Source organism: Ceratosolen solmsi, unplaced genomic scaffold (assembly GCF_000503995.2).
Source record: "Ceratosolen solmsi marchali unplaced genomic scaffold, CerSol_1.0 scaffold33, whole genome shotgun sequence".
Lineage (NCBI taxonomy): Eukaryota > Metazoa > Arthropoda > Insecta > Hymenoptera > Agaonidae > Ceratosolen > Ceratosolen solmsi.
This window is the reverse complement of record NW_011948438.1, coordinates 698,008-724,660: the sequence shown is the minus strand read 5'-3', so window position 1 is coordinate 724,660 and position 26,653 is coordinate 698,008. Positions and strand designations below refer to the sequence as shown.

The following is a 26,653-nucleotide window of genomic DNA, read 5'->3' as shown; positions in this document are numbered from 1 at the left end:
TGGGATTTTCCAAAATATTAGCTCTACTTTGACTGGATAATATAAACATTAATATATATATATATATATATATATATTAAGTAAATTACTATTAAAAATATGTTATAATATGTAAAATATTAGACCGTATGTAAGTAGTTATTGTATAAAATCTTGCTATAATATCGTAATATTTTAATAATTGCATATTTTCAGCATTTCTACGTATGACCAGAAGAACTAAATGTTGATATGGAATATTATTCTAAATCCAATGAAGCTGTTATTTTTGTCAATGATGCCACCGTCTTCTATTTGTAAACTCTTACCGTTAATATTTAAAATACCATTTAAGATTTTTTGCCCACTTAAGGCAGAGAATCTTTTTCAAGAACGATTTAGTAGTTTATTTATAATTAAGTAGTGGATAAAGTTCAGGAAAACACTAAGAAATTAAGATTGAAGATAGTTTGTTTCGGAATACAAAAAAGAAGTGTAGATAAAGCCTAATTAGGTTAATAAAAACCAAGCACTAATGAAGTTCGAAGAACATATAACTAAAACAATAGTAGTAAGCGTGCAAGAAGGAACATTTTACAATGAATTTTATAATGAATATTTAGATTAATCACATGTAAGAAATAAAACTGCGGCGAAAACTTATATTTTTTATTAAACTTGTTCAAAAATATTTATTTAACATTATGCTCGGCTATAAGCTGATAAGACAACGTGAATTATAAAAGCAACGTACGGTCGTAGTTATGTAAAAGTTTTTTCCTAAATTAAATATATTTAATTTGATTTATTCTATGCGCAATGCCCGTACATCACAAGTTCGGAATATTGGAAATTTTATTTTCATATCTCTGATAAACGTTAGAACATACCGAAGCAATAAGCTTTCTAAGAAACATTACATTGCAAACTTATTGTTTATAAATACATTTCGTCATACAAAAGTTAAGAACAAAATTATTATATATTGGATGTAAAAAAATTTATATTAATTTTTATTAAAAGTAACGTAACGCTTCTTTAAGAGGCGAAACTCAATAAGAAAACTTTTCACTGTGCCTGAACTGTGAAAGCCGTTAAAATGGAAGAAAAGAAGATCATTGCCCTCCTCTAACACTTGCTCGGCCCCTTTTCCTTTTTTTTTTCCCCGTGAAAGTCTGTCGTGAAGCTAGTTTCCTGCTACTCTCTTTCATTCCCTTTTTCGTCAGTTCGAAACTACCTCGAAGTAATTAATTAGTAATTATATATCGCCATGCGCGCCCAGCGTGACGCTTCTTTCGTCATACTACATGGCGCTAGAACTCGGCGCGATAACTTTACTTTTTGACCCAACTCCAATTTCCACTAAATTTTCTTGCTCGCTTTACATCAATAGGATGAAACTACTTTTTCATGATTCTAAATTATACATATATGCTCTCATTGCAATTCCATTCATATTAAAAATAATATGACTGCGACGGCTGATTCACTTCATCCTTATCGCGAGGAAATAATACTGTTACTTGCTCAATCTTTATGTAAATTTAGAATTTAGAATTTATAATACATTGACAGACTAATTTCCCTTGACTAATATCCCTTTTACATTATTTATACGTATTAATGCACAAACACCGCTGATTAAATGCAAAGATGAAGATTCGACTATTAAAAATGAAATGCTAAGCAGTGATTGAAATTTTAGACGAACGTATGAAATTACTTTGGCCCTTATGAGAATAATAAACATAAAAAAGATCGTCTTCGGTAATATTCTTAAAAATAAATTAATAAACTTAAATTAATAGACTCTGTAGTAAAATGTAGAAATTTTGATAGGCCATATCGTTACGTTTGTCAACAAACGGATAAATGAAATATTTTTGGGATATTTATGTAAACGCGTTTCTCATTTTTTTCATAAAACTTTTAATATATTAAATGATTTTAATTATATTGAATGGAGTTGAAATAAAGAATTACAACAATCAGATTTAATTTTAACGATAAAATTCAGGCTGACCTGAAAAAGCCCACCGTTCATCGCACCCCAGTCTATGCAGTGGTTATCATCCACGCAGGATACTTTGTTTGAAATATCAGTACGTTTTAACGAGAATGACTGCAAAGAGTAAAATAAACAGAGGAGATTTTAGTAAATATAAAAATGCTAACAAAATTGCTCGGTCAATGTTTTATGTAAATAAAATTACAGTGGATCCGGATTTAGTTTTAGTTAGATTTGCACTCAAACTTCTCACTCCTACAATGATATAGAATTATATTAATCAGACATAATATGGAATAATATTATACAATCAAGTAATACTAAGGTAAGAGTCAATTTCAAAAATAGCCGTCACGATAATTAACTGCTTTGGTATAAATAAATAATCAGCCTCCTAAACATTGACGGCTATTTATCATTTTCATCAGATATTGATGATACGCGGACTATAATTAGACTAAAAGCATATAGAACGTCCATTAAAACGCTTAGGGTTACAAAGTTGTGACTAGGATAGCCACTTGTATCAATCAAAGTAATTGAATCGCTTGAATATGTCGTCAGCTAATGATTATCCAACGACAGTGTCAATAGAGTTTTATAAAATATTTATTATCTAATCAGTGCTTTATTTTATAGGTTCGCTATTAAATTTACAAGAAATTTTCATCATTCAGTGTAAGATATGATATTATTAACTATTAAGTATTAAGTGAAAATGTATTATTGACCTTCAAGTTAATGGGCATTTTTTGTCGTTCTTGAATTTAATTATGGGCGTTGTATTTTTACTTTATATTTCATGTTTAAAATTTCAAATTTCAAAATAAATTCAAAATAAACGACTTTTCCATGATTTTAAACTTTACTGCAAGTCGGAGGAGATTTTATAGTCTTAGCTGGATAGCTTATTATCTCAAATCCACCTCACAGATAACTGCTTCAGATCGATTTTAGATCTAACCAAACCCGTAGACTATTCTGAAAAGGGACTCCTATTTCTTCTTGCTGATTAGGAATTTATCAGTGAGAAGTTTTTACTATTTAAGAATTTTATCAGATTATTTATGAAATGAAATGCTTTTCAATTTAATTTTTATATCATACCATACAGAGAGATAACAGGCATTTGTTTTCATTATGTTGCAAATAATTTAAAATTTGCCGATAAAAATATTTTATTCATTTTACACAGTGTAACGAATAATAGTTATAATTTCGTAATACCGTACATATTAAATCCGTTTTGTGTGTGTGTGTGTGTGTGTGTGTGTGCGTGTGGATTAATAAACGTAACTAAGAAGATATCGTGTACATAGAAAGTAACTTATATTACATAAAGTGCTTTTCAGTAAGTCTAAATCTAGTCTTCGCGATGAACATTTAATTAATTTACAAATTAATAAATAAATATACGTGCGAATACATACGATGAACTATTAGCTTTCTTACAATGTCAATTCGCCGACATACCATAACGTGAAAGAAATGAAAAATCATATTGACCGTTTGCCAAAATGTATTCTCAGAAAAACATCTGAAACGCATATTCGCATACGCTTGGAGCATCAGAGTTGGAAACAAACGACGATCTTAAAAATAATCGAACACATTTGCCACGGTACCTTCTTATCGGTGACATCTACTTCAGAACTTCCATTTACATTTTTATTTATTTTTTATCGCCACATAAAAATTGTGAATTTCATATTATGTAATACTTACAATATCTTGTCCATAAATGACGTTATTTTTGTTCATATATTATCATTATATCATCAATGTATTAAATATTATTAAATTTCGTAAATATTGTACAATTCATTGATCCAGTACACTTTATTTTGTTCCTGATTATCGTTCCCAAACATTGGTCTCTGCAAAAATAATTACATTTCATTCCTTATTTCAATATCGAATTTTTATTTGGTACCCATCGACCTTAAAAGATCCATTTATGCAATGACATCTGGAACGAGACGTAGCAGAGACAGAGCTAGATAATTTTCGTGTCTGCTAAGGAACAAGGAAGATGGCCTCGGACCACCGTAAGAAGCAATGAATAAACATAAGATAACATTTATTTTATTGAGAAAAAAAAAAAAGAAAAGAAAAATTAATAATAAATAATCACGTACGACACGTCTTGTAAATTTGACAATTTGACAATTTCACTTTATACTACCGAAAGCAAATTTATTATCTTATATGATTATAATCTAATGAGAACTCTTACATGTCTCACAATTCTAGATGTCAGATTACTCAGTGTTTAAATAGAGTGCCTTACAGCCTCCTTGGAACTTACGGCTTTATCCTATCTTGATATATTACAATATATATATATATATATATATATATATATATATATATACACACACACACACACATACATACATAGCGCAAAAGTGTTAATTTGGATTCTTATTTTTTTATTGTAGTTCGTTATACTTAACATGTTTGCTCTCGAGTACTTTGTAATCAATCCTCTGTGAAATTATCTGAATACACTCTACTTTCTATCATATATTTAGAGCCTTTAGATACTATGAATAAATCATAATTTAACTGTGCGAGATGAAGTATTTTATAAAAAAAAAAAAAAATCAACTTACAAATTATTACAATAAAATTCAGCCACATAATTGAACGAAACATTTAATGATAAAATTTATTAGTAGGTTAACCAAAAGTAATTCCTTTTACAGAAATCTATAGAAATTCCGAAAAACAAAGAGTTGATTAATTATCATATCCTATAAAAAAATCGAAAATTATTTTTACATGACAAAATAAAGACTTGAGTATTAATTTCTGTTCTCTTGGTGTACCGATTATTGGGATATTCACCTATCAAGTCAGCTGCTGCCACACAAAATTGTGAAAACGCGACGACGTTGGTGATCGCATGCATAAATTTAAAATAAATCATTCAGTCCCAATTAGGATTAGGAAATGTAGCGAAATAATCATGAGTTTTGTCAAGTCGAACTATTATTTGCGAAATATAGTCGACTTAAAGTGTTTCGTCACGTTCGTCAACTTATCGAACGTTTTAGATTACGGACTACCAGAGATATACGGCTCATCTGTCATCTTTAATACATCGTTTTATGCCTCATACACTCCTTAAATAATACAATTTATATTTTAGATCGAGAGATTTTTAGAGTAACTACGTGATCCAAACAATCGTCTTTACCGCTAGCCACAGCATATATTGCATTGCGTGTGCTTTGATCTAGGAAAAGTTGAAATACAAATTTTTGCTTTTAGTGGACTGCGTATTTTATTATGTGAAAACACGCACAAATCCAAGTCGATTGATTCTATTATAAATTTCACACACATTATACTTTTTATCAAATAAATAATAATACCGCTAAGAATATTATTGTTGGTTTTCTTTTCTTGTAAGCTTCGCACTCTCACAAATCATTAGTAGTTACAACATTTTATACAATAGGCAAATATAATTCCAGCTACAATTATAATACATATTTGCGATGATGAATCAATTTTATTATCAAATCTCCATTCGTACATATATCGCCGATTCAATAACATTTCAACAAAAAAAAAAACATATTTACGATATACAGTGAATTGCACGAAATATCACTTCATTTCCATAAACGTTTTCACAATCATCAATATTGATGCTCCCATAATAGGCTAAACCTCGATAAGAAAAGACAAATCATTAAAATAAAATCACCTGCCAATATCGGTATCGCGCGTTTTTTCATACTTTGAACAATTTTCATATAACCGAGTTTTTTCTTTTTTATTTTCATCACTTTACTATTCATACTAAATTTTAATCCATCAATCTTCAATACTTTTAATTTTGATGATACATATTTCTGTTCGACTAGAGGGTTTAACACAATCCCTCTTAAATACTTAATATATCTTTATAGTAAATTTATAATTATAGTGTTAAATTTGATTACATGTATAATGTTATTAGGACAAAACAAAAATTTTTACATACGAAATTGAACGAGATTTTTTTTTTTTTTTTTTTTTTTTTTTTTTTTTTCATTCGTAAATGTTCTTCAATCACATTGCATCATCCGTATTATTATAATGACTTGTGCAGTAGATTTTTACTCAAGGAGTAATCACCTATAACATATATATATATATATATATATATATATATATATATATATATACATGTGTGTGTGTGTGTGTATATATGCCGGATGCAATATTTACATAAATACTTTATTAAAAATTACATTATTAGAAACTGTGTAAAATTAAATAAATTCATCATTTATCTCCCCCTCGCCCCTCTTTCTTACAAGCTCAATTTTTCCCCGCGTCTTACTCTCTCACTCTCATTATTACTATCTTTTTCGTTCTCATTTTCACTCAGCCACCTTCGAACCCTCTCAAAGCCTCTTTCGCTCAATCTTTATAATGTCTTTAAACTTTATTGTTTTTATTTTACCATCTTAAATATCATTCTTCCTAATTTTATGACAGAACCGTTGGTTATAAAGACACATCAATTTAATGTATTGCAATTCTATTACACAAGCTTAGTTAATAGCGTATTGATCGAATATTAAACATTTTAAAATTCCAAAGAAAATACGAAAATATTTGTAGTCATTGAACGAATTAAGGAAAAGGAATCAGTAAAGTTTAGGGAGAAGAAGTTAAATAAGAAGGAAAGCAAATATAATTGTTTATTTGCAGATTTTATCGATACAAATGAAAGATTCAAATTACTAAATTATAAAATGACAACTACAATCAATAAGATATAAAAGAACTATAAAATACCGCATGATTTAATAGCATTATCTAATTTTATATAATTTTGTATTATAAAAATGAAATAGTACTTAAATGTAGTTAAATGTAATCGTAATGTAAATTATGAATATATAATAGACGTAAAGTTTTGTTTTTAAATTTCCCTGGTAAGTATTTTACGTGTACATGTGTAAAGTTGCTCGTGCCACTGCCAATTGCATGACATTATTTTCGCATCTGAAACGGAAAACAAATGGATTCTGCGTTTGCTTGAATTTTTATGGTTCAGAGCATTGACAAGTCTGGACTGTTTACTCGGCGATTTTCATTGAACGGAAATATATAAAATGCCGATAGACTAAAATAATTTTAAGAATCCGCGTTCCGTGAATTTTCCATCTTTCAGGCATTGATTTTCCAAATATTATTGCATAAAAATATTCAGATCTTTTTATGAATTCATTTTATAAAATCATAAAGCATAAGCCAATATTCTATTGAATTATATTTGCAATGATTTATGCCTTCATAAGTCTATATATATATGAGCGCGTGTTTCCACACACTAACGCACACATTCACACATAACAGCACAATGATAACATACGGTACAAATCGACGTAAATGTTATTTATTCCATTGGTTTAAATACTCACGTAATAAAGTAATATTTGCAAGTGTTAAATTCATTGTTAATTTATATTTTGATTTCTTGATTTTTTTAACGCAATTCTAATTCTAGGAATTGAATTTGATCGAATCGATGAGATTTTTCGTATTTATATTATGGCTTATGAGTGCAGCTAGATTTGAAATAAATATTTATATAAGATGATGTATAATATAATTATATATCGAGGCTAGAATTTAATTATTTATATAACAATTCGAAATTTCTCCTCAGTTATAAATTCAATTGTAAATGCATGATAAATATTTGCGATGTTGTTGTAAATTTTTTAACACATACTTATAAATATCCGAAAAGCATTAAAAAATTGTTGATGACTGACTCTTAAACTTTTAAAACTTTCTTAATTTCTAAACGAATCAATCACTTCTTATGAAAAGTGAAGGTCTACTTGTGTAAAAATATAGCGTCTACTTTTATGAAAGGTAGACTTGCCTTATTTTTGTTCTGATACCGAAGCCAAGTTGCAGCTACCGACGAAGGCGAAGGTCTCTCTTATTTTTTTTCTTTTTCTTTTCTTTTTACTTCATTCTTTTCCTCTGGAAACTTAGAAAGGCCATAAGAACAAAGTTTCTTGGTTTCTTCCGCTTCAGGCCGCTCCCTTGTTACCTTAACCGTACTCTCCTACTCTATCTAATATTTTTTTCCATCTATCGCTTCCTTCTTTATTTCTCCCCTGTCATTTTTATGTTACTATCTCAAGTTCAAGAACCTCCAGTCGTTAAAAGATCACTTATTAATTGTAGCCATTTTATTTTTTCATTTAAACAGTCATTCGAGCATCTACATGCCATTACCTCCAATATGAACTTTTAGCCGTTGTTAAAGTTATGAGCATTTTCAAACGAAATTTTAATCATAGAAGTAAAAAACTTAATGATAAAAATTATACTTTATTCAAAATTAAAATTTACTTTATTAATACTTATAAATAATATAATACAAATAGCAGTTGGTTAATAATTTTAACCTGTATAGTTTATTAGCGTATAAATTTCATTCGTCAATTATAATTTTAAGAATTCAGCCTCACTAAAACATAGCTAATATTTATTAATTTTCATATCGTATTTAAAAGAAAGCATATGAAATCATATTGAAGTTAACTCATTATACTTTTTTTTTACACGTACAGTTGATTATGTACGTCCATGTATGGAATGTAATGTATGTACATACATTAATTTATGGATAATTTTTAAATTTTTTTTTTAGTTATAACAAAATTTGTCTACAATTACTTCTTCTTAAAAGGATTTTTACTTTATTTTTACTGTATAACTGTTCGAGTATCTAATACGACGATCTATTGCATTTTTCATTAATATGGCAAAACCTACCGATTCAAATTTTTCCAAAAATTTTTTTCATATTCGTGAGAAAATATTTTTTAAACATTTTCTATATAAATATATATATATATATATATATATATATATATATATTATTCCTTAATTGAAAAACATAAACATAGAGGAAATATAGCTTCTTTTTGAAATGTTATTCTGGAAAAAACTATATGTAAGCTCGGAAGATAAAAATGTATGATATTAATTTTGTCGAAAAAAGCTTACCAAACATAATCTGCTTACTACAAAATATCCGTTTTCCACAAACCCTATCAACTTACATTTATACATACTTTTATTTTTACGGAAATTTACAGACACAAAGTATAATCACATAGCCTAATAGTTAAATCAATTTTTTTTTTTTTTTTAAAGAAAACTCTTAAAAAATTATATGAACTTTTCGGAACAAAATAGCATAAATAGAGGCCTGATGATGGTCCAACATCATTAAGTTGCTAATACAAAGGCAATATTAATGCTTATCACCATTATGTAATTTGACTTTGGTATACCATTCCTATGAATTACCAGGTAGATTAATTTAGTATTATAGAGGTTTTACTCGATTTAGTGAGGTCGTTTACAACCTCATAATATTATTATCTGTAATAGTTATATGTGCGCATTAAAAGAAAGTAATACTATTTAAATGAAGTAATATAATTTAAAAGAAATATTTTTAGAATTATGGAAATTATAAATTTTAAATTAAAAAAATTTAATTAAATTTGATTAAAGTTTATTTTATATTATGATGAAAAGTATATAATTGAATAAAAATCTGACATACTGCTATAGGAATTCACGTACCATACCTCATACCAAACGAATGAGAAATAGAGCAGATGAATGTATGATTTTATTTTTTTCAACATAAAACAAGTTAAAAATATTGAAAAATCTAAATAACGACATATAATGTCGAAATTTCCATTATACTCTTCGTGCATTTACTAATTGACAGTATTTAAAAATAATTATAATGTTCTATTGATAAGCTAATATATATTGTTAAATATGTACAATAAATATTAATAAAAGTTATGATTATGATGAGTATGATGATTTCAACAATGACTATGCTTACTTCCATCAACAATAATCAATTGAATAACAATAATCCATCACATGCTTTACCGTTCCTTAAACTTTCCTACATATTTATTTATATATCAATATTTCAATTTTTTATTATTTTAAGGTTAAAATTAAAATTATCATTTAATAATACGTAATTTACAATTTTTTCATTAAATTATATGGATATTAATTTTAAATACTACATTGAAATAAATATACATTATATATAATGAATAATATAATATTATTAATATTTTAAATAATTAATAATTAACAATAATATGGACAATGTGAAAGAATAAATAATTATAAATAATATGTTTAATAAAAAAAAAGGAGAAAAAAAATTAAAAATTAGTGGAAGAAATATTAATAGCAATTTGGTATTAAAAATGACTTAGTGCATTACCGATTTACAGGCTCAGGTTGTGAATTTCCAGCGCAATGGAGAGGAAGTTGGTTTCAATCGGGCGAAAAAACTCTAATTACTATCAATGGAACACGAATATCTAACAAGGGTCAATGCATAGAAGGAGACGGCGATAAGTTCCTCATTTACGATGGGTATGTCGTTATCCTAATTTCTCATTTATTTAATATTCTTCCATCCTATTCAATTTTTCTAAAACGAAAAATAGAACGAAAAAATTCAGATAATAAAGCTTAATATAATTTACATGTATATTAAAAATTTTTATATGTTGAATTAAAGAATATTTGAGAAATATTCCCTTTTATAAACTCTGCCAAATGATAATTATAAGTATGATTATCATACAGCATTTCATAAAGAATTATTAAATATAATTATACTTGATTACAGAAATTTATGTACTATCTTTATGAAGTGAAATTTATATATTTACTATAAATTCAAATGAATGGAAGATACGATAAAAAAAAGAAAAAAGAAGTATGTTAATCTAAGTAAACGTTATAGCAGTATGGATAAAGTAAAATTTTGGAATTCAAAATTCATTTAAAATACTTTTAAAATATTTTAATTACATAAATAAATGCATTTCTCTTCAATTGATTAATATTTATACAATCTGTATTAAATTCTGTCGCATTTATATTGTATTTAATTAGTTACTAACAAAACAAACAAATTTAGGAATTCAAATTATATATATTATTAGATATCTTGAACCTTAATTTAATGTAAAAATTCGGTAAAAAAAAAAAAAGTATCTAAAGGCCCATTATCAATAATTATATATTATATGTGAAATAAAAATTAAAAAATAATTCACAATGAAAAATTACAATTATTAATAATAATATACAAACATATGTATCTTTATGTAACTATTGTGCAGCTTTTTATGATTATTTTATTGGTATTAGCAGCATCCCTGAATCCAAGAATAATTTACGTTTTTCACTTCTTTCCTTTCATCTTCTAGTCTATCATACTCGTGCTTCCTTAGCTTCTTTCACTATCACTCTCTTCCTTCATCATTCTCCATTTTTATCCTTATTCGCTCATTCTCAATCTTCCAAGGATTCTCTTACACTTTTATACTATCTTTCTCTATCTCTCTCTCTCTCTCTCTCTCTCTCTCTCTCTCTCTCCCTCTCCAACTCATTTTTTTTTTCACATACATATGAAGCTATAAATTCTCTTCTAATTCTATTCGGGATTCTGTAGAATATTCAACGGCTCTCTGGCTGAATACAGTGTAGTTTATTATCAGCTGAACGACGTATTATGAGATTCACTTTATATGTATACGTTATGTACTCTCTCTAGCTAACTAGCTAAATTCGAATTCGACTCAATACTGTGCAAATACGTATGTAAATGTGGTAAAATACATTGTTTGCCAATAAATGCACACATGTTGGGTTGATAAGAATATAATATAATATAATATAATATAATATAAAATAATAAAATATAATCCAATAAGAACTATCAATAAACTTCATTATAGATACATGTTTAATTTAAAATTATTAATTCAATATAAATAATAAATTATATTAGCTGTGTATTAATTGTTTATATTGTCGGCAATTTCCAATAATAAAGTTATATAGTAAAAATAACATTGTAATTATTTTTAAATATTAATAAACAAACAAAGTACTTTTATGGTTTGCTGAAAATACTGGATACTATAATTCCTGAATATTATAGAAAAATGAATTAATTTAAAGTAAAGTAAAGAATTTTATAACTTTTATTGCAAAAGTAAACGCAATTAATGAAAACAATTTAGAATTTTTAATAATTATCACACTTAAGACTTTAAAAAACATCAAGTATTTTCTGACATTAAACATTTTTATAAATGTGATGGAACTTTTATCGTATAGTTTAAGATAATAAAATTAATTTAAACTTATAATAATACACATGTTTATATTTATTATTATTATAATAATTATACAAAAGTATACATTATATACTTTGTATTATTTATAGTTGAAAAAAGTAATAATTTAATTAAAATAAATGAGTTAATAAGAAAGAAAGTGATTAAAGTATGTTGATATTTTAAAGTAAAATTTTTATTTTTAATAAGAAATTCTTACTCCGATTATTTTAATTAACCGAGAATAATATATGTAATCATCGATTTATGCAACTGATTTCACATCCCTATAAAGTAACAACATACTTACTATATACGCAGTTTTTCAATAAATCAACCTAATTTTATGGTCGTTGCTTGACATTCGATAACAACATCACGTTAATAATATATTTATAATATATTTATATTTTTTCTTAAAACAGATCCGTCAACAAGTTGCTTTTAATATTGTACATAAAAAGTACTGTAAAATTGCAGAGGTAATAAAATTGTTGCAATTGGCTTTTTTAGATGATTTTATAAATAAAATAATTAAAACTTAATCATATAAAATCCAGCGTAATGTAATTTATATTTTTCTAACATTGTATTAGCATTTGAAAATAACAAATATCATGCCAATATGTATCACACTCGACGTTATGTAGTTAAGGAATACTTTATATTTGAAATTATATGTTGTAATAATTAATTATGTAAGGCTCTGTAAGAGCTTAAATGAAAGATATATTTGATAAGAAAGAAAGAAAAAAAAAACATAATATTTCATTTTAGAGAAAATATTATTAATACCTTTCATTCACTATACGATAAGCAGTGGTTTTCTTCATAATAATAGTATATTTATAAATAATATCAGAATATTGTACAGTTGAAACATTTTACCTTATCTTTTGAAATGAGAAACATATATTTATAAATAAAAAGATGAGCTATAAAATTTCTATAGCGATGCCAGTGAGAATAAAAGTGTTGACTACTCTTGGAAAATAATTTATGAATGCGATTACTTTAAATATTGTTATCATTAATTTTAATTCATAAGATCGAAAGTCGCTCCAATACTCAATCACGTTTTCATCCTTAGATCATTTTGCTCTTCCTTTTTCATCTAAAGAGGTAAGCTTTACCGGATTTCTCTAGTCTAGTAGCACAGCTAAGCTCATATCCTGGCAATGTTCGACGCGAGAAAGAGAAAGATATCGCTGGTTGGAAGGCTAATCACGCACCAGTCTCCATTACATTAATTAAAACTTAGCTCGCCCCTCTTTCCATCTCTCTTTCTGTCTCCTTCATTTCAGTCCTTATGAATCTCTATTTCCCGGAGCTCATCTTCTGTTTCTTTACACAACTTTCTCTTTCTTCAGTCCGTGTCTAATAGCTTGAGCACATATATTGAACATTTGAACACCTATATATATATATATATATATATATATATATATATATATATATATATTAGGGAAACCAGCCAAATCAAAATGATGTAAAGAGAAAATTCCTAGATTGAGTTTGATATTATAATTGAATAAATATATTTGAAAAAAACTATCATAGATATTTAATTTTATAAATTTAGATTCCTTTACTAATTATCTCATTGAACTTTTGAGTTATAATAAAATACTTTTATCCTATAAACATATATTCGAACTTATACTACTATATATATATATATAAATTAATAAATGGATTATTTTCATTATTAATATAACCTTAATTTTAAATAAGGTAATATTCATATAGAAATAATTAAGAAAATTTTATACGTTTTATTCAATTTTTGATTATAAATGATATTACCGTTTAAAATTTTACAATACACTATTCGGCATTGCTTAAAACAATAATTATTAATAGTATATTTAACAAATTAAATAAATTATTATTTCTTATAAATTTAAAAACTTAACTTTTGAAAGCAAATTCGAAAAACGATAACTATTTCTCATAAATACTTACTGCTATTGAGTAAATTTAATATTATTTCGTAGTAACTTAAAAGTAGAATTAAATATTTACATTATAAGTGTATAATATTGATGTAAAAATATTACTATGTTACATCAATCACGTATATATAAAGAATTATTCAATACTTTATGTACAAAATATTCAAATATATGTAATTTAAGACAAAGGTACATTGTATAATGTAAATAATTTAAATAGTTGGAATGAATTTCAATATACTTGAAATAAATTCAATAAATGCAGTTTCAAAAATGTTTTCGACATGTTTGAAATTCTAATTGAAAATTCAAAATTTAAATCATGAATCTGCTCAAAAGTACTCAATCAAATCGATAACATTTAATGTAACATAAAACTTGCATAATACATTTCATTACTCAATTAATACATTTCTTTAGTAAAAAAATAAACATACGTAATAGAAGGATGATTAAAAATTTCTAGCGTACTTTCGAAATTTAGTCATTTATCGTTATAAAATTTTTATAGATTTTTAATTAAATTAAAATATCGACCTTCTTAATCCAATACCATTTTGAAAACTAATATGATAGAAAAAATGATAGAGGAGAAGTTAAGCATAAGGGGTGGATAGGGATGAGGCAAAGTACGGGAAAGTAGTGAGTACGGGACCGACGCGGTCGCGAGTTTTTTCTTGATTTCCACGACACCGTCCATCCGCCGTGCACAGCCGACCAACCCAAATGGTACTAAATACAAGAAAATCAATTACTCGGCGATCCCTTCATCTAAAACTACAAATATTTATATATATATATATATATATATATATATATGATTACGTTCATTGTACGTTTATTTAAAAATATGACTTTCATAAAGTGTCACGTCTCGAGTCAAATAATATAAAACAATTGTCGTATTTATACTGTAGAGATGAAAAAATTTGTTCTCTCAAATCAATTTTTTTTTTCTTTAATATATAGCTAGTCATTATATTTTGACAACTACGAAATTGCATTGTATCGATATATAATTCAAGAAATTGTGCTTTTGTTTAACCTATACAATTAATTATAGCCGATGCTAAAATTTTCCTTTTTTTTTACATTAATGTTAATAATGCAATAAATTTGTTATTACTCATATTTTACAATTACTTAACAAAAAGCAATTTCTTTATATTATATTCCTTGATTATTTCATTTTCTAAGTCATAATTCCAATCGCGTTCAGAATTTGAATTGTATACGATCATTCCTTGACAAACTTATCACGATTTTTATTTATCCCTACTTATAATTTCATCAAGAAAATTCATTTCAAAGATCAGAATATGAATTATCTTTCATTGAGTTATATTAGAAAAAGTAATCTATGATTAATGTCGATGTTTTGTAATAGGCAATCTCACTTCACTAGTGAAACTGCACAACCACCATGTTTAACCACCTATCTAACCATTTGTCTGTATTCAACTTTTTTTCTACATTTGGTACTATCTTTTATTTGTTTAAAGACTATACTCCTAATTCGTAGAAATTCAAAAAGTAATATAACTATCCTTATTTATAGTTTTCCGACGTATATATATATATATATATATATATATATATACACACACACATCTGTATGCGTGCATATGTATGTAGGTTACATATATTTATAGTTGTATGAATCTATGCTTCTACGCATTAATATTCGAACGTACAATTTTACGATTTTTAAAATTGGTATGATTAAAATTATATAAACAATTGTATGAGCTTTATATATAATTTATATAATTATATTAAAGAGCTTATTCGTTTGTTATTTAATGTTAACGAAAATATAAAAGCTTAACATTTCTCGTAAACTCGATGTGGAAGTAGACATTAATTTTAATATACGTTATGTAAATAATATAGAAAGTAATATTTGCTTTACAGCTTTATTATCGATTTCCTTTAATCCATAAAAAAAAAAACATAATACTTTCTTTGTATCGCTAGTATTAATGTTAATTAAAATATTACCATGTAACTCTTATATTGCTAATTTTCGATATTTTATGAAAAATATCTATCTATCCATTACCCTATAGCCTATTTTTCCTTTAACCTTCCTATTCTAACTCACAATCCCATTTCTCTCACACGCAAAATCCATTCTTCTTATAACTATATCTATTTTGTTACCGGTGCGGTATCATTTCCGTCGTCGAATAATTAAAAACGAAACAAGAGAGAAAAAGATTGATAATTAATGCACATTGGCCGTTGCGTGGGCTAAGCGCTCGAAGACATACGAATAATATTGGGCGCGACCACAAACTAGCGTTCACTGATTGGATTCGAATGGCTCGCGAACGAAAAGACAAAATAAAAACGAGGATGGTGAGACGTGGATAGTAGGAAGCCGAAAATGAAAAATATATTCCGCTCTCGATTCGATGCCAACAATAACATTATATGCCTTTTTTATATGAGCATACTTTAGAGGAAAAGTATAGTGTAATATATCGCTGGTATTAATTTTATAGAAATAATAGATCAATGAATGCTAATTCTTAAAATACCCTTTATTTCAAGGCAGTAAATTGCTCTTCAAGTAAAACTCTTGTTAAAATACAATATATTTTAAATCGATAAATTATTAAATTTTGTAGCTAAATTTTCTATGTAACACTAACATACCGTAAATTACTTCGTAAATTCATTCATTATAAGAATTAAATAATTCGATCGAATCTTTAAGTGTTATTTCAAACTATTTTCACTTAAATTTGAGCGATATATTCTACTTAGTTTGGCTTATAAATTACGCTTTATTGTTATACTTTAATGTGTAGTGGCCATTAAATTTAATCGAAAAATCAGTATTGGGATTCAATCAAATTAAGTATAATAAATTTTCTCCCACATATTTTCAGTCTATGATAAATTTAATGCACTTAATTTATGAAATAATTATAATCTAATAAATTGAAACTTATTCATTATCATAAAGAATAAACAAAACTAACCTGAATAATCGAAATGAGGATTATTATAAGTAGAGGGAAAATTATATAACATAAAGACATGGCAGATCATTGCAGGGATAAAAATGTGAAAAATACTGTAATATTAGCCTATTGCATGAGATATGCAAATTTATAACAAGTAAAGCCAATGTTTTCATTATTTATTTTAATTTTTCAATGGATAATTGATTGTCAAACGATAATATCATCGAAGGAAATTAAACATAGATCAAAGCATCGGATCAATAGCAGATATATAAGTAATTAAAAGGCGATAATTAAAAGATTCTACTTTCTTATTTTTCAGAAATTATTTCTTTTGACTATGACCTTCTGCCTATATCTTATATCTCTTATATCTTATATCATTGCGATGTACGTGTAACGACGACTTTATCGCCAGATAACAAATCTTTGGACGTTACGTAATAATTTTAATCGGCACGACCTCGAATAAACGAGATAATGAACAAGGACCTTTTGCAAAGTATCATTGCCTCGCAGTTGGCCGTTAACACTCAAAGTGCAAGATGCATGCACGATGAATTGTAACATTTATTTATGGTTTCTCCTTAGTCCTTATAGATGCATATGTGTTCTTATGCGTGATTATATAATTCAATAATAAAATTATTACAAGATGTTTTATAATCAATGTTTATGCCTATCGAACATATTGATATAAATATAAAAATTCAATTTAGTTGAAATTATCATAAAATTAGATTTACATACACAGTACAATTTCCCATACTAGTCACATTTTATGTTATCTTCCTAACATGTTTAATCTAATATGTCAACGTCACATTTACATGAAATGTAATACTCTATAAAAATTCATAATTAGCTAATTTCTCTATAGAATAGAGAAATGCTATAGAATATATTTCTAGTATAATCTATCATGATACAAGCGCATCTAAAATATTACGTAAAATTTACTTCGAAATAGACTTCCAAATATTAACAATAAAAATATTTAAAAAATTTTATTTCATATATCCGAATCCGAATTGAAATAGTATTAAGGTAATTGAAATAATAGATTTGTCGATCGTCGATTATTTCAATGTAAAATTTTATCAATTGTAAAGCCTTCGTATGTAGTATTTGCAAACAGGCGTTGCTCTCGTAATATACAATGAAAAAATCTACTTTCTATGATATTATTACTAAATAGAATAACGAATAATTAATCAAAAATCATACATAGGATATATTAGGACATACATAAAACACATAAGCACATATACTAGAATTGTTTATTATAAAGTGATTTATATAATTTTGGCAAACATATAAATTTATTATTATTTTATTATTCCAATATTTATATATATATATATATATATATATATATATATATATTACGAATCTGGTTAGTTGCGTGACAGAAAAATAATAATTATTCTATTTCATTGTTTCATACGTTCTCGTAAGATCAGTTGTATTTTTATACATTTTCCGATGTGCCTTGTGATGGCATTAGGAAATCAATAATGCTTATCGAATTATAACAAAGTCTTTGTTGTGAAACAATTTATTCTTATTTTATTTAAGTATTTTGCAACTAGAAACTTTCTAAGTTTATCAGAGTCTATAATTCACATGTGCTCATAGAAATCGATCGATTAATCTTAAACACCCAATCCATCAAAGCTCGAAAGGCTAAGCGCCTTACCTTCGGTTTATATTATCTGACTAATTATTATTCTCCTATGTTGGTTTTGTCCGATAATCTTTCGGTGAAGAGATTTAAATAAGAAAGAAACAATGTTGCATAAAATAAAAAAAAAAACAAACAAATAACTAATTTCAATAAACACGTATACAAAAAATTGATTTTTATTTTGAATATTTAACACGAAGTGTAGCGTTTCTAGTCAAATTATTAATTAATACCTAATTATTAGGCAGATATAATAAAAAATTATTAATATAACGCTATTATGACGGCAAAAATTTTCTTCTCGTAATGCTCGAAAGTACAAATGAATTAAAATTTATGGGAAAATAATTCAAATTTAGAAATTAAATTAAATTGATGTAATAATGAAAAGAAATGTGTTTAATAAAATTTATAGTAAAAGTATTATGAAAAAAAAGTACTGAAAAGTACGGAAAATTGTTATATTCTCGTTAGAATTTAGAATGATTTGCCTTTATTTTCTAATGGTATTATTACTTTGAAACTATCGCTTAAAGCGTAACAAAATACAAATTGAAGTGAACTATGAAAATAAGAAACTTGAAAAATTATAATCAAATATCTTCGATATATATATATATATATATATACATTATCTTGTGTTATTTGAAAAAAATCACAGAACATCCTTAGTTTCTATTTTAAAATCGCAAATTAAATATTCAATCTATTTAACTATAATTGAATAGAATTAAATGTATTTTGTAATTCAATGAAAACTTTCATTTATTCTTATCGTGGTTAATGTATAAATATTCGGCTTAGAAGAGCAACCAAAGAAAAATAACAAATCTGCGTCACTTAGTCGTGTACATGAAACGCAATAAACCAATTTCTTGAGAAAGCTGCAAGAAAGACGTGAAACAAGATTCCGACGACTTAGCTAATTCAATACATCATCTCCGCCTTGGGCAATGTATATGCACGTACTCTACATCTACATAACGCTCGAAAGAAGGAGAAGGAAAGAACGAGTAAGTGAGCGAGTGGAAAGAGATGGGTAGATAGAGGGATGACAAGAAACGAGGCAGATACGAAAATAATGTGAATAGCTCAGCTTGAAGTGCTTGACAGTTGTCTGATGTACTAAAATTTATCCTTTCAACGGATTTATATTATTTGACTTTATCTGCTCATAGGACAGTTGCCTTTAAAATTTAAACTATATTTTTCCATTCGTTCGAATGAAGATTAACTTTCCCTCTGCTATGAACTACTCTTTTCATTAAAATCATTTCATTCAATAACTTCCCGGTTATTTTAAGAATACTCGAGAACATTTGTATGGTCGTTTTTTTCTTCAAATAGATTATTTATGGCCTCGAATATTCTTGATTCGTTCTCACATTTTCAATTGGAAAATATTTAAAAAATTTTCAGCAATATCTTGCAAACCGGGTAATTTTCATTATTGTACAGTCAATACTTTTTATATTCATGAATTAAGTCTTAATGTAAAAGCGATCTCACGCAATAATTCGTATTTAATAGGTTAATTGTATGATAATAAAGTTATGTAGGAGAAAAGTGCATAAGAAATAGTAATACAAATTATTCTTGGACTTTTACTACAAAAATTATTCGATAATCTTTAGTATACAACTATTAATATACCACAGTTAGGTAATAAGTATTATTTTATGTATCATCGATATCCAATGTACAGATAATAAGTGATTGTCCCTAATGATTATCATTAAGCCTTAACTACTAATATATAATTTTGCACAAATATTTTATAAGAACTAAGTGTGTCAATTTGAAAACTGACGTCACAGGACTGTATATATATAAATTCAAGGCTTGATGAAAGAGAATGAAATGAGACAGATGCATGACAGTTTGATGTAAATTTAATGAGAGATGATTAAGAAGACGTTTGAAGGTCTTTAGGTTAATTTCTTTATCCTGGTAACTCATTTGATTAAAAAGTTGTATTGGCTGATTCCGCATGCGTGGGCACATTTGCTGATATTCTTAATTCGAAGGAAATTATACTGCATGGAGATGCGGTGCACAACCGCGTCACTCTTAATGGAAAACCAATAATAGTTGTGTACCACACGGTAATGGCAAAGTAGATTGTGTTTAGATAGATTGTGACCTGTACGTGATCTTCAATTTCTTTTCTCTCATTTCTATCAGCTCATTTATACATACGCAAAGGATTCGAATTTTCATTCCAATTTAACTAAGGAATCAAGTATAATTGATAATTGCTTTTAGTAAGATCAGGGAATTTCTATGAAAATTAATTAAAATGTAAAAATTTTAAATGTACATTACATTAAATTAATTAATCACTATTTCAAATGAAATAAAACTTATTCGCTATATCTAATGAGCTAATTACTCTAATTAATATTACATAATATAAAGATTTTATATAATTATAAATATGTAATAAATATATATATATATATATATATATATATATATATATATATGATATTGTTACAATTCTTAACAGAATATTGAATAATTATTAATAAAAGTATGTTGAAAAGGATTTATTTTTAAATTTCAAATCTATTATTTCGTTGTTGATTTTAAACAACATTAAAAGTTCTAGAATAATAATGATAATAATGGCGACGATAAGGTTTATGCTAACGGCTATGAATATATATTAATGACGATGATGATGATAATGTAAAATTTCTGACTAATTTAGAATGAAATTATCAAGTTAATATGAAACTTCAAATTGCTTTGTCAGTTGATAATATTTATTCTCATTCAACTTCTCTTAAATCTATTATTATCCATCATATTTTACTCCTTCAATGTATTACAACCAAAACAACACGACCAAGCATTGATAATACATGTCCACTCTCGAAGCTTTTGCAGAACAACATTAATGCATTAGGGGAATGTTGTCAGTAGCTGTACAACAATCTTGAGTTATTCTAAAAAATATATGACAAAAGCAAAGATATGCTGTGTCATATTGTCGTACAATAAATTTTAATTAATCTAATAATGTTTTTGAATGAATAGTTTTATAAAGAGTGCATCTTATAGTGATTTGTTGAATCAAACATAAACGTGTCACTGCTTAAAGATAAAGAATATTATTATCACTATTTACATTGAGAAAATTAATAATTAATTTCGAATAAATAGGAAGATTATTGTCTGTGTGTGCGTGTGCGTGTGCGTGTGTGTGTGTGTGTGTGCGCGCGTGTGTGTGTGCGCGCGCGCGCGCGTGCGTTGAATTTCCAGCAACGAGTATGATTGCAAATTGTTTGAAAAATCACAAAAATTTACGTAATTAAAGAAATTATTGAAATTAATAATAGGCATTGATCGATTATTACTGGAATTATTGCTAATATTCTAATTATGATTAAATACTCATACTTCACTACCATTTTCCATCATAATTTTGATTTAATCAACTTATATTACTTAATAATAAACTCAATAAATAATGCTGTTAACGATTGCATTTGATAATAAACATAAAAATAAAATTACCATCAATTCGCATATTATTGTGTTAACATTCTAACATTACAATATTGCAAATTCATATTGGCGGTCAATAAAATTGAATATTAATAGAGAAATATTACCTATTATATATTATTTGTAATAATTATATAAATTATTCTTAGATTTTACTCATATTGAATATTTTAATTCACATTAATTGTTATAATATTATTAAATAATCTATAGATTATTGCACAAAAATAAATTCATCGTTTCATTATTCTTTAGCTTGATGATTAATGTTTAACTTTTACCCTCATATTTCCAATCATTTGTATAATAAAATTTTAAGCTACGATATGCTTAAATCATCTTCATTGATAAATAATCAATTCCTGTAACAATATTCAATAACGAGCTTCTATACCTTAAAAGTCAAAATAAAAAAAAAAAACGGAAGTTTATTTTACTGACGTGGAAATGAACAATTGTGCACAAAAGTTTTATTGCTTGTTCGAATAAGGGCAGATTGATGATGATGATGATGATGATGAAGGGCACACGATGAAGACTTTTGTAAAATGTATGTATTTCGATATTTATTGTTGCTATATTTGTGTAAATATACGTTGTGTAAAAATACTTCTAGTCTAGAATCTTGTATTTAAAAAAAAAAAAAAAGAAAAAAAGAAGATGAAAAAAATAAAGAAAAGAATACGAGAGAAAGATGAAGAGAGTAAGTAATCAAAAATATTTATCACATTTTATATCTTTTTCGATTTTTATACATGAAGGATATTATAGATATCAATTTTTCTTTTTATGCCCTCTTAACTCGAATTATTGTGCCAGAATTTTTATATAACATTCAATAATTTTAGATAAAAGCTAGATATATAAGTGGATAATATACCGATCGTGAAAATTCGCGACAAATACATAAGAAAACTTGAAAATATCACACACGCATCCTTTCATAAACAATTTTATCGATATATTAAGCGATTTATTATTCCCTTCCAACCATAACATATTTTATTTATTGCACTCATTATGATTGTATGCCGTTTAATATAACTTTTGATAATAATGATATTGCAATTACAAAATTGATTCATTTAAGTACTAATTAAAAGTAGTTTTGCTAAATAAAACTGCATTAACAAGCATGTAAATTGATAACATACGTGAACATATAACGTTCCAAGCCCTTTATGTTCTGATTATTTTTAACAAAATATCTCTTGACGATCCCCCAAATAATATTGAATTTCTGTTACGTTGGAAGTCTTAAATTCCAACATTACTATCAATAATATAATCGACAAACGTTCAATTTAAATGTTTGCACATGGACGTCGTACTTCAATCGTGCATACGAATTTCAATGACCCTAAAGCTATTTTCTCATCATCTCAATTAAACGAAATTAAATATTCAATGTAATATACAATGCATTTATTTCGCACATGTGTTACCGATTTGTAAGCTTGAACAAACAAGGAATCAGATAGTAGTAAAGTTAAAATATAAAACAATTGATATGCAATACAGAGATGTACTATCAGTATTCATGTGGTAATGAATCCGTTCTGGACAATACCAATAGACGTGCTCGAGGTTGTATTCAGGTTTGTTATTTAAACCTGCGCATCGCTATTTATATTTAATAATATTGCTTTAAACGAGCATTAATGATAAAGATAATCTTCAATTATATGTTACTGATATGTTACACTGGGACGTGATTCTAGCTGACACGGTATTCGGGGGAAGATTGTACTATTAATTTAAAAATTTCGTTAAAATATAATTATATTCTCATAGAGTGTAGGTGTAATTAAGCGAAGCATATTGTGTTGCAGAAGTTTAGTTAAAAAGAATATATTTGCGAGCAAATATTACCATTCCTTTGATTGAATTTTTTTTTAATTGAAAATGAAAATATTATTACAACTAAAAGCAATATCCGTATTGAAAAAAAATCGTGATATTTCTACCGGAGTTATTTATAATTTGATAATAATAAAACGCCTCGATATTCAGATTAAAAATTTTTAGTTTAAATAATCTGCTACTACTCAAATGTATATGAATGTACGAAAAAAATATAAAAAAAAGTATAAAAAAAAAATACTTTTAAAAAACTTCTCGCTACCTTGGATATCTAATTAGAATATGAAATTTTGATTTCATATCAATTATTTCAATATTATTAAACAAATGATAAATAAGTAAACTGTTTAAAATTTAATCATGGAATAGTTAAAAAATGTTTGCTTCATTATTGATGTAAATTTATATATATTTGTATTAATAATAAAGTAAAGTATTTTATTTTAAAGCATAAATACGTAGTATAATAATATTTGTGTGTGTATCAATATAATTATTTATAAATTATATATAAACTAAAATCAAGCTATAATATAACATAAGTAAATATTGATCAATGTACTTGGAATTTATCTTAGAAGTAAACAACTCATATATATTTGTAAATTTTATATGGATTAGAATAATAAATCGATATTAGTAAATTATTTGAAACATAGAATATCTAAAGGCAGTTGTATTAGAATTACATAATAAGATAATGAAAATAACGATTAATAATAATAGATTTTATATATAAAATTAGTTGAAACAAAAGGCACTCTAACTATAGAGAAATATTAATTTTCAATTGCATATATTAGAAATATAATAGAATGACAAAAATTCAAAATTTTAACATTTTACAATCAGTTGTCGTAATAAATTGTATGGTAATTAAAATTTTTTGAAAATATTACATAGTATTTAAATGCTTTATAAATATCCAATTAAAATTCATATTCCGTTTAAATTATTTGTATATTTTGTGTTATATTTCGTCTTACCATTAATTTATATTTTCTTATAATATTTGTAATATTTCGTTTAATAATTTAAAGAGCATTTCATTAAATTTTAATTATGTTTACGAATATGTATTACTAGTCTGCATTTCCTCACGAAATATATCTATGTCATAGTTCAATTATTAGTCATAATTTAATATCAAACTAATAAACTTTACACTGATAAATATATTAGATAAAAAATTAACATTGAGTATCTTCTGGCTTTGTAGATATTTTTAAATTTATTTAAATATTTTCATGAATATTAAAAGTAAGAGACATATAAGACACAAATGATGAAAGCTATATATATATATATATATATATATATATATGTATGTATATATAGTTGGTAAATTAACAGTTGATCAATACTATAGAATACTAAAGAGATATGAAGTTGGTATGTTAGTAGATATCCAATTATATGGGAATAATTTCAGAGGTATAATATGAATACGAATTTCCAATATTTGATATTTAATAATTTCATCATAAATATTGAGAAAACAATAAAATATTTTGCATCCTAATTCCTGAAATTGATAAAAAGTAAAAAAAAAAGAAGAAAAAAAGCAACCACTATCATTGTACTATATTTGATGATAAAAATGCTACTTAAAAAGTTCTTTCTTTATTGTTTCCATTTATTAATAATGAAAAAGATGTTTATATAATGAAGTATCAATATTGAAAATCCTTATGGACTATCACGACATGTGCCTAAATATAATAGACAGGCCATTATATCGTTAGTTCTATTCTTTGAAGAACCTTTGAAGTAAAAAAAATATTTTTCTTCCTTTACTACAGTCATATATCGCACATCAAAACGACGTATTTTTCTCGTTGACGCAGTCAAGGATGAAATGCAGCCCGAGTGCTTTCGACGCCCCGCGAAATGCTCGAATTAATTGCCCGACGGGCGAAAAGGCTCTTGATCCCTTCGCCCACCATTCGACTCTACTTGTGAATAATGGTTTCTGTAGTGCTGACAATGCAAAACACCATTGCCGAGCTCGTTGAATGTCGAAACTTGGCAGTGCTACCAAGCTCTTTTGTCGCATTTTCAAATCTTTTCTACCTTCTTTTCTACCTTCTTTACTACTATATATATATATATATATATATATATATATATATGTATACACAGTAGTGTAGAGTATATGTAATATATCTATATCTATAATATATCTATAAACATAATATAGATACATTTCGACTCGAATACCTACGTATACGTATGAAAATATTTATAAATAAATTTATTTGCCTTGATGGATTTTTCGAATTATTTAGAGTACTACTTATGTGAAAGTATTCTTGTACATTGACTGTGAAATAGAATCAAGCTGAAATATTTTTCTGTTACCTCAAAGGTTCTTTTTTCTTTTTTATTCAAAAATATATTTTAAATTAACATTCATGTTACTACTACTTCTAATACTATTCTATATTCCAAAA

At 26.1% G+C, this 26,653-nt stretch overlaps 1 protein-coding gene across 1 annotated transcript in view; it reads left to right on the top strand.

Moving 5' to 3' along the window:
* The window catches only part of LOC105365392 (uncharacterized), a 317,257-nt gene that overhangs the window by 253,184 nt on the left and 37,420 nt on the right, over nt 1–26,653 (top strand). Inside the window, exon 3 of the mRNA XM_011503534.1 lies at nt 10,303–10,447. Coding sequence (XP_011501836.1) covers nt 10,303–10,447 — 145 coding nt within the window. The remainder of the gene's footprint in view (nt 1–10,302; nt 10,448–26,653) is intronic.